Source organism: Nyctereutes procyonoides, unplaced genomic scaffold, assembly GCF_905146905.1.
Source record: "Nyctereutes procyonoides isolate TBG_1078 unplaced genomic scaffold, NYPRO_anot_genome, whole genome shotgun sequence".
Lineage (NCBI taxonomy): Eukaryota > Metazoa > Chordata > Mammalia > Carnivora > Canidae > Nyctereutes > Nyctereutes procyonoides.
Window position 1 is genome coordinate 12239948 of NW_026575120.1, and position 12822 is coordinate 12252769.

General features: G+C 41.5%; 1 protein-coding gene across 2 annotated transcripts in view; it reads left to right on the forward strand.

The window, feature by feature from the left end:
* Nucleotides 1–12822, forward strand: part of UNC5D (unc-5 netrin receptor D) — a 527088-nt gene that overhangs the window by 465741 nt on the left and 48525 nt on the right. For both annotated transcript variants that reach the window (XM_055335242.1, XM_055335243.1), the window contains one exon: nucleotides 4206–4290. In XM_055335242.1, coding sequence (XP_055191217.1) covers nucleotides 4206–4290 — 85 coding nt within the window. The remainder of the gene's footprint in view (nucleotides 1–4205; nucleotides 4291–12822) is intronic.

The following is a 12822-nucleotide window of genomic DNA, read 5'->3' on the forward strand; positions in this document are numbered from 1 at the left end:
TGGTTGGCTGCTGAAAGGAAAGAGCACACTTGTCAGTAAGTGTGACAGAACAGTCAGACAGCATTGAATCAGGACCATCAGGGCCTCGACAGCCTTCCCTCTGAGCTACAGCTAACCACCCTCTCCAGATCAATCCTTTTATCCTCTAAATTGAAATCTCCGATAGGACTAGTCTGAAGCTCCCATTGCAGCTAACTGACCCTATGGCAGCTTAGTGACTTGACCCTGCACTTTGGTTCAAGTTGAGAAATATCATGGTCTCCTGCCTCAGTTGCTTCCTCAGAAATAGCCCTCCAATGCAGGCCTGCTCATGATTTTGTGTTCTGAACTCTCAGTTCTCAAAATCTTCCTTGGTTGATGTCTTAGGACATGGTAAGAATCTTCGTTTAAACGTGCGCAAGAATCAATGGGTGACGTAATCCTCCCTGGTCATAATTGGCAGTCAGGAGGCTCAATGTGGAATGAGTCAGTCAGTCATGCTTACCAAGTACCTTTCTTGTAAGAATCTATAAACTAGAAGTGGGGTTTTGGGAAAAGAAAATGATGCAAACCCCTCCTTGAGAACAGGATATAGTGATTAGAATTCTTTTCCTAGCTCAGTATGGGGTACTTCAGGGGCCCCCAGTAGTTATCTGCTGAATAAACTGGCCCACACTTTTCCTCTCTTTGTGTGTGTTTACACATGTGGAAGGCATGCCAAGATCAACCCATTCATTGGCCTTGCTTGTTTAACGTTCATCAAAGAACGTGAGATGAAATCATGAAACAGATTTTTCTTTTTCTTCCCTTCTGACTTAAGAAGCACTTGTGTTGAAATCTAAAAGTTCTGATGGCATTGCCTGATTCCCAAACACTTCCTCTGTAAAAGGGCATTTTCAAAGCTTCTAATAAGAAGCCCTGGACAAGATTGAAGCTGTTCACTGGGAATGAGTTTGAGGAAAAATAAGTGTGGGGAATTGAAACATATGCTATGTTATTTGCAGAACATAAATGCAAAATATGCCCTAGGGGGGATAAGTGTAAAGAAGCAAGGCACAGCAATTAAATTGTTCTAATGCCATCCTCCCAGATTATTGTATGGTGCCTGGCAATGATTTTTTCAAAAGGGATGGGATGGCCCCCACTCTGTAGAAATCATTTATTATGCAAAATATGAAGCAAGAAATTCAGACAGGTGGTTCTGTTGTCATATCAAATAAAAGGCTGTCAGGATAGCAGGTGGAGTTTGGGGGAGAGTATGTTTCTTTAATCAGAAGTAACTGGTGAGTGACATATTGAAAATGGACACTTCTTTAGGGGCCCACAGGCATAAGGATTCCCCACTACACCTTTCATTCTTCATAAGATACTGCTTGCCACCCACACTACCACCCATCTTGACCCTGCCTCTGTGTTTGACTATGTCCCATCTCCATTTACAATTTGCATGTTTAAAGTGGGAGGAGGGAAGTGTGTTAGAAAGATAATCATAAAATTTCTGATTGAAGGAAACATGAAATCGTTTAAAGCTCTAATGATCCTGTAGATTCAGGTCGTATTTAGGAGTATTATGAATAATGTTTCAATCTGAACATAGGGAATTAAGCTGACTTGAAAGGAATGAGATATGATCTGTTTTACAAACAGCCCTATCTCAAAAGTCTACACATATATTTATTCTGATTTGATATGGGAGTTGACCATCAGGCACTGATGATCTAGAGAAGAGACCATGTCTCAGAACCTGGCTTTTAAAAAAAAAAAAAAAGTTTTGAATCCTATTACTTCATCCATTCAGGATGTTTTTTGAGTGCCTACTCTGTGCCAAGCGTTGTACAACATGTTATTGATGTAATGAGCCATCATTACTTTTTTATCTTACATGCACTGTATGATTTATTTGAAAGTTTGCAAAAGGCAAGCTAACCAACACGTCAGAAAGCAAAATGTGACCATTTGCATTGGAAATTAAAAAATTGACTCTAAAGGGCACAAGGCAACTCTGTGGAAATGGCAGTGTTCTATATCTTGGGTGGTCATTACATGAGAGTATGCATGTCAGAAATACATCAATTTGTACTCTTAAAATGGGTACAATTTCTTGCATGTGAATTGCACCTTAAAAAAAGAAAAGAATGGGAAAAGAAAAATGGGAACACAACGAAGTTATTATTTGGGGGTAACTGCTAAAGATGGCATCCTTGCTTGATGTTGCCTCCTTTGCTTCTATATCCAAGCCAATGAATAAGAACATGGGGTGCCTCGGTGACTCAGTCACTTAAGCAGGCTCAGGTCATGCTCCCAGGGTCCTGGAATCGAGCCCCACATCAGGCTCCCTGTTCAGCAGGGAGTCTGCTTCTCCCTCTCCTTCTGTCTGCTGCTCTCCTTGCTTGTGCTCTCTCTCTCTGTCAAATTTTTAAAAATTAAGGGGTAAGGACGGAATGTCTCTACTGTCACAAGGGCCTAGGTCGTCTAAAAGGGAGGCAACATGGGATCCCTGGTTGGCGCAGCGGTTTGGCGCCTGCCTTTGGCCCAGGGCGCGATTCTGGAGACCCCGGATCGAATCCCACGTCGGGCTCCCGGTGCATGGAGCCTGCTTCTCCCTCTGCCTGTGTCTCTGCCTCTCTCTCTCTCTCTCTCTCTCTCTCTCTCTCTCTCTCTGTGACTATCATAAAATAAATAAAAAAAATTAAAAAAAATAAAAGGGAGGCAACAGAGGAAAACCACTGTGTCAAACTAAGAGAGAATACATAATATCTAGGGTGTACATTCAGCTTGACATCCACACACAGATTATCCTGTGTATTACAACTTCTGCTCAACAGCAGGGAAGGATGTACTGAAGTCCACTTCATTTGGCAACTACATTTAAAAAAGAACAGGAAATGAAAGGAGGAGCCTGATCAGAGGCCCCTAAGTATGGCAATTACAGTTCCATTGACATTAAAGTCCAGAATATAAATGGATACTCTTGCTGAAAAGCTGTAAGCAAGATTTAAATGTGCCTCATTCTTAGTGCTGGCGAACGATACTGATGATAACTAGCATGTTACTGAATAATGCTCATAAATGTGCATCACAAATTACTTGTTTTGCAATGAGTCTTGCATTCCTTGATTCTATAGCAGCTAACAGGCACATAGAAGGATATCAGTAAAGCCTGCCATCTCTAGATGTAAATTACCATCAGCAACCTGAAAGCTTTCTGTGCAATTACATTAGCTCTAATGAAAGGGGGAAAGGTGGGAACTACATTATTCAGACAATAGGAGGATGTTCTGAGATTTTATTTTGCAAAGATCTTACTGTGTCTCTATTTCATTTCTTTTTATAAACAAGAAGCTACATTAAAGAGCATCTCTGCCCTGTCTAGATTCCTCTTTCTTGGCCAAAGTGAAATATTTACTTCGCAGTAGACAAGAGGAGAGAAAGGACATTGCAGACGCAGTGTGATGTGCCTTCCTGAGCCTTCCCCCCTCGCACTGTAGGATTTTGCTGAAGTTAGGCTGCGGATTTTTTTCTTATTTGACACCACCATAAATATGGTTACGTTGCCTTTAACTTTCATCTTTTTTAGCTTCAGTTTGCAAATAGAGGACGAAATACCAGCTATACAACAACCTACAATGTCCCTAAACTTATCCATGCGTTTTTTTTCCCCTCCTGTTTTCTTGACAAAATACAGTACTCTATTGATCACCTCTTTAAACTTACTTTGAGGTGTATAATTTATAAGACAATTTCATACCAGGCCTGAGGAAAGCATTAGAGGGCTCACCCACCATCTCGATACCTTTTCAGGAAATGACTGGAGAGAGACAAGATACTGCAATACATTCCTAAATTTTGCAGCAGATTAACAGATACACCGATAAACTCTTATATTCTCAGATACGTTCGATAGTGCCTGGTCTCAGGACACCCAGTCTTTTAAGAGAATTAAAAAATGCCAGGAAGACCTTAAATTAAAAACCTTGAGTACACAGTCAAATAACATGCTCCTCTTTATGTCACTGTTGGGAAACAATGTTTTCTCTATTATTATCTTGGACTTTTTAAACTTTTCAAATATCAGGATTTCATAAATTGCTGTGAGATTGTGTGTGTGTGTGTGTGTGTGTGTGTGGAGAGAGAGAGAGAGAGAGAGAGAGAGAGCACACATCTATAAGGTGCTCGACTGAGGCTTAGAGATCTTTGAAATAACCTCTTGACTTTTTCTGCTTTAGGGGTGAGTTTACTCATACCACATGGCGCCATCCCAGAAGAGAATTCTTGGGAGATCTACATGTCCATCAACCAAGGTGAACCCAGGTGAGAAACAGAGAAGCATGACATATTGATGACATTTTGAATATGGAATGGAGCTTCTGCAGAAATTCTGAGGTTTTTAAGATAACTTGGTGTGAAAGTGTGCAGCTAAAATCTGTGAGTTACTTGGCTACATAGAGGGGAAAAACCAGTTGCAAAACTATTGGCTAGCATGAAAACATACAGAGCTGGCTCTGCAATTTTGGGTAACTAATCTAGGTGACTGACCTCTGGTCTGCAGACACTAAATTGGTAGGCAAGGCATTAGCAGGGCCCCTCCATCAATAATGACTGCTTCACAGAGTCTTCTTCTCAGAACAAAACAAAACAAAACAAATCATCCCAGGAGGTGTCCTTTGGGGCTAGGCATTATGCAAATGCTGAAAATGACTGACCTATCACCTTTTCAGGTCAGCACAAGACCTGCTGCTCTAGGCTGAGAGCGGATTTCTCAGGTAATCTTCCTCAATGTGAAAGTACCATCTACGCCACAGTAGTTTTCAGGTCTGACAAATTTCAGTAGCATTAAATTCAATTACATGAACAAATACAAATCTTGTTGCGGAGTCTTTTAATGAAAGTAGTTGGTTATTTTCTTAGCGCAAGTATAATATTTGTGGAAACGTTGCTTTCCTCCACACAAGATCAGCCCAGCTCCTCTTTAGAAAGCAATTTCTCTCATAAACTGGATGTATACCTCTGGCATTTTCCAACTTAACATCTTGGTTATTTTAGACTAGATTTTCTGTTGTGAGCAAAGAACACATGAAGGAAAAACACTGAAAGGAAAAACAGCCAGAGAAACAGATGGCTTAAACAGATTCTGATAGCTGTCTCCATGAAAGGATTTGTTGGTGCCCAGTAGTTTTAACTTTCTTCTCGAGAGGAAGCTTGGAAGAGGTGGAAAAGGCTCTGCTAGCTGGCTGTTGGGTGAGGCTGTCAGAGGGCTTGCTAGTAGGCCATGCTGTGGTTGGCTCTCCTGCTATCTTCTCAGTCCTATAGAATGAGATCCCTCACCTGTGCTCCTGAAGGCACCTCCACGTGCAAATAGAGGCCACCAAGGTGCAGAGGGGTTTGGAGACTTTATTCAGAACCTCGGTTAAGCAGACCTAAAAATGGAGTTTCCTAGATAAGAGTCACCTCTTTTTTTAGCTCTTTGGTGGACTTATTTGAGAAACCATACCGGTTTAAAATTTAGGTCAGGGTTCATTACATGTATGCTGATGCACATTGAGTACCAAGCAGTAGTATCCAGTCAGCCTGCCCGAATCGTGACCTCCTGCCAACCTTCGCCCCTGCACCCTTCTTTCCTTATAATCCATCCACTGAGCCTACATACAGCTCTTTCCTCTCAAACCCAGTATCTTCTGCCTCACTATGTGAGAAACAACTCAGGGCTAGTTTCCATCTTCAAAGGCACGTAATTTACAATTCACCTCAAGTGCCTTCTCTTACAAGAAGCTACATCTGAGGAGGTCAGAGCTAGGATGTGCCAAAAAGCATTAAACATACAGCACTTATGTGGGAAATGTCACTTGAGATGCCCTGCAATTATAAGATAAGGAGAAATATATGAAAAACATGCCAGAGCCCCCAGACCTCAAAAGATAGGTTTGGCCTGATGCGGTCACCTCATGGGCCACCACTAGCTCTGTAAGTTCTGTGCTAACCAGTTCGGTTTATCCATCTGTATCTAAGAAGTGAGTTTATTACTGCTTTCCAAAACAGTGGACAGATGCAGGAACGGTTCATCCAAGACTTCAGATCTGTGAGGTGTGCGTTTTCCTGTCTATTAAATGGAGAACAAAGTACCATTGTCAGAAGCACACATGCCTTTTCATGTTGCTCAAACCTTCCTATGTGTTCCTGGCTCTTAAGAAAATGACCAGTCCCCGGGCTCCTGTTCATTTAGCTCCCTTGACAATCTCACTCCCTTTCAAGAAGCTCCAAACTATTTATCAAAACACTAAAAATAGCACATGCCTTTCTGCTGCTACTTTTCTTAAGCTTGGTGAATTTTTTCTATCCCTAACAGGAGGCTGCTTAGATCTAAATTCTTCAGCTTTTAATCCTGTGGTTAATCAGAAGTCCACAAACATGGCGCTGCTTAGTGTCACCTTTCCTTTGTAATGTCACTTAAAAAACCATTTTCATTTTATGCTGTCCTTCTGTCATTCTGAACTTGTGCTCAGAATATGGCCTCTTTTTCTCACCATCCATAGACCTAAACATCACTGCTCTCTTTACCCTCTGACTCTCCCTCGCTTCCACACACAGAATTACAGGCCGATCTTCCAAACAGCCTCTTTATGCTATATTTAAAGTCCATCCCATTTTCCTATTGATGGTACCTTTCTGTTGCTTTTTTCTGAGTTACATACCTGGGATAGAAGGGTGATGATTTAGTGGAACTGTTACTAAAATCATTGATCCAAATTCACTACCAGATTCCCAGAGATAGGGCTGTGTGGAATGAATCACACACTTAAAATAACTCTCTGTATTCAAACAGGCTCCGATGGTTATATTTTGAAACTTGGGTAGATTTTAAGTAAGGGTGTTCATTGTATGAATTGAATGCACCCTGCCCCTCTCAGGAGGTCCTACTTCTATTGCTGGGAAGCCTCCGGGAAGAGGCTCTGTACTTTCCATTAAATGGAATGATGTCATTCTTCAATGTCCCTGCTCTGTCTACACGTTCAGGCTTGAATGATCATTTTAATGAATCTTTTCCAGCCTCCTGCAGTGATCTGGACCTTTGGTTACTCATAAGACTTCAGAAATTATCTCTGTTGACTTTTTGTGTGTACATACATATTAAATGGTTTGCTGGACGAGGACTTTGCGTTCTTGAAAAAGTAATGATTACCTCTGCTTCCATGTAACTTGCAAAGTGCTCTCACATGCATTTGACTCATTTAAGTCTTCCAAGATGTCAAAAGAAGAGGATTTTGTAGCAAATTTAGAGATAAGAAAAAAAAAACAATCTAAGCAAATGAAGGTTTTAAGAAGCCAAGCTGCTTTCCAAGGGCTGTTACTTTACTGGCAGAGCTGGGATTTGACTTCAGGTTACCTGACCACAATTCTAGTGCTCACAAACTAAAGGATATCATCTCTCCCTAATGTCAGAGACTTTATGGAAATAGCTTTCTGACTTTCAGCTCCAACTCTTGGCCCCTCTAAAGAGGCATCCTCTGGAATCACTGTCTGAGCACTGACAATTAAGCAAGACAGAAAGTCAGGATCAGGTTAAACTTTCCTTAGAAGTACATCAGGTAAATTGCTGTTGTTACATCATAGAACTGAGAGCACAGAGGCTGGAAACAGGTCCCACTAAATTGCTGGATCTTAGCAGACAGAATGTTAGGAAACTTCTGAGGTCAGTGGCTAGGAGTGTGAGCTCCACTCTCAGAGGCCTTGGGTTCTGATCTAAGCTTCACTGCTGTTATCCATGTAACCTTAGGGAGGTTCATAAAACTATAACTCAGATGTGTCCTCCTCTGAAAAATAATAGATATCCACCTTATAGGGGTATGGTGGGGTTGCATGGCTCACAGTGATGCAAAAATCTAAAAGATGATAAAATAGGTGTTCTCTCCTCATTGCTACACTTAATGTTTGGCAAAGCATTCTACCTACAGTATATCCTTTAATCTTCATGTCGAGCCTGTATGGTAAACAGAATATGATTATCTTAATTTTTATAGATTTGAAAATGAACACCAAGAAAAGTTGGTAAGCTTGACTTAGATTATAGCAAGACTAGGCACCAAACCAAGAGTGTCTGACTTACAATGTATTATGATGTTACATCATAATCCCTACCTTAAGGTGCAATTAGGTATGTTACCTATGAGTCCAGTAAAGCACGCTTGGTGAGAGAGAAATGGATGGGGAGGGTCTCAGATTTGGGAAGGCTGTGATAACTTTGCAACTCAATGTAGAACAACACTGCAGTAGGGGATCTTATGGAAAACCCATGGAAAAATACAAAATGGCCCTTAATCTAGTCTAAGTATAGACTTATAGATGGGGTATGGAGAGAGTGGCTTCCAGGAGCCATCACTTGACCTGAGTCTAAGACATCAGTAGACTTTGGCCAGGCAAAGAAGGCATAAGGGCAGTACCTCAATTTCCAGCTCCAGGATACGTTTTCCATTATCTATGTAACATAAGAAGGGTAGGGGGAGTGGCTAAATCCAGATATCTTTCCCTGCTTTAAGTCATTATCTTAAGCAGCTTTCTTCCAACAGTACCCTAGGCCAGGGCACAGATCAGACAAAGAGTTAGGTTTCATGCACTGCCCACTCATGGATTAGAGGACCTTTAGTGACATCAAAAGAACGGGAACTAGAAGAGCCTCACAGAAAGGCAAAGGCATGAAATTTGGGCTGCCAGAAGTATATGCTGGTAGAAGCCCTAGGGCTCCTCCTAGATCTAGGTATTTAATCAGCTAGCTCAATACTAAACATGGCCTCCTTTCCCATCAGCCCCTTTAGAGGGCAGGAAAGCAGCACTGTTCATTCTCCGAAAGCCCCCTTTTTTCCCCAAATTTCAATTTGAACGAATCTGGGGTTGTTGTTGCATCTCTACAGAAGCTTTCAGGGAAAATTTTTCTCATCCTCTCTGACCAGGTTTTGATAATTTTTTTAATAAAATGCAGGTATTTCAACAAGAGAATTAAAGTCTCATTTCAGAGACTCCCCCCACATGTAGTAAAATAAGAAAATGACGTGGATGCAGCACAGCCTTCTCTCTGCTCCTCCCCCAGCTCCTGCACCCCTCCCACCCCATAGTTGGAGAGTAGAGAACTGGACCAGAAAATTATTATATGGAGCTTTCTTCCAAGAAGCAATAAAATGAAACCAAAAGCAAACACTCATTTCTTTTTCCAATTATACTGTCATGTGGATATCCCTGACCAAATGCTTAAACTGGAATAGGAAATATAAGTAACCTTACTGAAGAATTTACAAAAGGACACATATTTTGGAATTTGGGCTCAGCCCAGATAGTGTGTTTCAACCACTTTTTCTCTTCTGTTTGTTTGTTTGTTTTGCTGTTGAATGGTATGACCCACTGGGTACTTCTAGAGGTGAAGATCAGGGAAGTAGACACGGTAGTGTTATGAAACATTACCTGTTTTTAGGGTGCCTTGATGGAGCAACAGTTTTAATGGCAAAGCATGAGGTAAGACCATATACGAGATTAGGAAGATGCAAAAAGTCACCTTGGAAAATGAAGAGAGTTTCTTTCCTGGTAATGGCTCACAGTTAAACATGGCGGTGGAGGCTGCTCCTGTGGAATGACGTAGCTTTGCCACCAAGGTAGCAAGAACAACAAGCATGCACACACACATACGTCCTCATGTATCATACCTAGCAGAAGATACAAACACCAAGAAACACCTTTAGGCTCATTTTGACCTCATTTCTACAAGAGTAAGAAAACCTGGGTAGGTATGGCCATGCTTGTAAAAATGAAATTTTAATGAATGAATCTGTAGTAGACTAGTCTTTATATTAAAGTGGACATTTGAGGCCATTCTAAAACTCCTTGTCACAGTAAAATAGGAAACCACACACACTTTTCTGGGGCCTCCCAGAGCTCTGATTTCTCACAAGGTAAAGAACCCTGGCCACTGGGCTACTGCAGTTAGTGTGGAGGTCCCCAAAACAAGAGCACCTGCCTTTGGCTCTCCCCTGCCTGACACCAGGTGACTGGTCAGGACATTGCCACCAGGGAGAAAATCTGATTAAAAGCTTCTGGGTTGATTTGTATCTCTGTTGGGCTTCTCCAGGTTGGGGGACCTACCCACTATGCTCTGTCTCAAGCCATTGCCCAGCTCAGACCAAAAACACTGCACCTTCTCACTGCAAAAAAAAAATGTTGTAGACTTCTGGAAATGTTTTCACAATTAGTATTAGAGCTCAATGTAGTCCATGACTATCAAGTCCCAAATGCATCCAGTACTGTGGAGCAGGATAAAATGCAATCCCTTCTGTAAGTTTATTTCTGGTCAAGGTGATGGTTGGAGAACAGAGTTATGTATATGTTGCAGAATGTTTGGGAGTACAGTGGATTTCTTCTGTGTTCTGAAAATTGACAAAGCTCAGAACTGATTTATAAAAAAAAGAGAGAAGCGCCCCCACATTCTAAGCCAAAGGCAAATTTTCCCACCTCCCTGTAGAACTTTCCAAGAAGCATCATTTCATCAACATGGACAGTACTGCTCCTCAACACACTTACACACCCTGCCCTCTTCCTCCCTATTGATAAAAAGAAAGGGACTAGGAGAGAGGAGTACAGGTATAAAAACATGGCTGCCCCTGCTCTCTCCAAAGTCAAAGAGAGTAGCCCCAAGAGAATTACTCATAAAGTCTGTGGGAGAATTGGACACTGATGTTTGATTTTCTCATGGTTTGTACATTTGTTGACTTGTTCCATGCTGCTAAAGCCAAGAAGAGAGGGGCAAAGGGTATTTGTTATTCCCAGGTCCCCATCCTCCCAAGGAGTTGGGCAGATTGATCTGAGTCAGAAGGGAGTGGAGGTGAAAATGAAAACAGGATTGCCAGGGGCCAGTGCAATGTGAGGCAAAGAAGTCAAAGAACAAGGTCAGGATGGTGCCAGATGGGGACCAGTTGGCGGAAGTAACAGACCAGCAAGAAACTACAGAGGTTCCATGGTAACTGCTTTAATCCCATCACCAGCACCCTCTGTCAGGGAGGATTTTTGGAGCACCTGCCTATCTGTACCAATTCCAGTAAGGGTTATCTTAAGACACTTAAGTCATCCAAGACAATATTACCACCTTGTCGCAGGTGGTTATATAAGGAGATGGTGTATTTTTATATCCCTGCTCTCCACCATAGTGCCATAGGGATACACTTGTGGATGAGGGAATACAGGAGGGAGCAGGCTCCTCCAGACCAAGCATCAAGAGCCCTGTGTATGTGCGAGTGCATGAGTATGTGGATACGTGTGTCTGTGTTCCTGGTATTGGGGAGCGGGGGTGGAATTTTGAATCAGATGTAAGATTAAATTTCTAAAATAGTTTTTTAGGTCTTATATGTTTTATAAATAAACTATTTTAATAGTTATAGAATCAAAATGAGAAGTCTTCGAGGGACCCTGTTACCATGGGCAGTTCCACTAAGCACAAGCGTTAGCAATTATAACCGACCCTTGAACAGCACAGGTTTGAACTGTGCACATCCACTTATATGCTGATTTTTTTTTCAATAGAGTGCTCTAAATGTATTTTCTCTTATGAATTTCTTAACATGTTCTCTTCTCTAGCTTTATCATAAGAATACAGTATATAATACATGCAACATACAAATACGTATTAATCAACTGTAAATGTTCTCGGTAAGGCTTCCAGTCAACAGTAAGCTGTTAAGTTTTGGGAGAGTCAAAAATTATACTCATTTTCAACCGTGTGGGAGTGGCCCCCCAACCCCCATATTGTTCAAGGGTCAACTTGTACTAGGAAAACTAGAGCCACCTAATACCATAATAGATTAAGTCCCCAAAGTAAACCCAGTTACTCAAATCACCGAGGATATTGCAGCATGATACATGTGGTGACAAAGACACACAAATGTTAACCAGGGGCAAAGGGATGGACCCTGTCTAAAGGCTCAGTCAGGGAAGATTTCCAAGAGGAAGTAACAATTGACTTAAAAATAGAAAGTGAGGAAAAGGCTTTCCAGTCAAAGAATAGAATGTGCAAAGGCACGGTGGTATAAATAGCTTCATATATTTTGGAACTAAGCAAATCTGAACAAAATATGAAAGGAGGAGTGATAAGGACTAGACTATGTAGAGGGAGGGTTATTTGCTGCCTAGGGGAAACTGACATTTACCTGGTAGATAAGCTTGGGGAAAGATAAGCTTCAGGAGACCTGGTCATATTTACATTTTCAGTATATTATCTTCTACTTTATCTCCACGACCACTTTCCAGTTGAAGTCTTCCTTATACCAGCACCTTCTTTGTGAACACAGTGAAGATATGTCTTATTTTACCTAGCACAGTTATTAATAGTGTCCTTCTTCATCCTCAAAAGTATCTGAGTTTGGACAATAAATTACAGTCATCCTACATTTGAATGTCCTTGACTTTGGTTGTGCACAAGAGATTGGGAGTGGGGGAGGTGTTAATGTGAGAGATGAAGGAGTCAAAGATACTTCTCAGAATTCTGCTTTGGGAACTGATGATTAACTAGTTAAGAGAGATTTCCCAGCTGAAGGTCACCTGAGAGTTTGTGATAATGGTTGCTCCAGGAGCCACTTTGGATTTCTTTCCAGGGAATAAACACAGCCCGTTGAATTACAGGAAAGGGAGTAGAAAGGAAATTGATTAAAGAATAAATCAATACAACGCAAAAGTAATATTTGTAACCAAGACAAAAGACAGCTGCTGAATCGAAATCCCATGTTGAGCTTTTGGCTAGAGTGTGTGGCAGTAGTACACTTTCAGCAAAACATCACGATATTGGGCACAGACCATGCCCGCCTGCTTTGTGCAGGG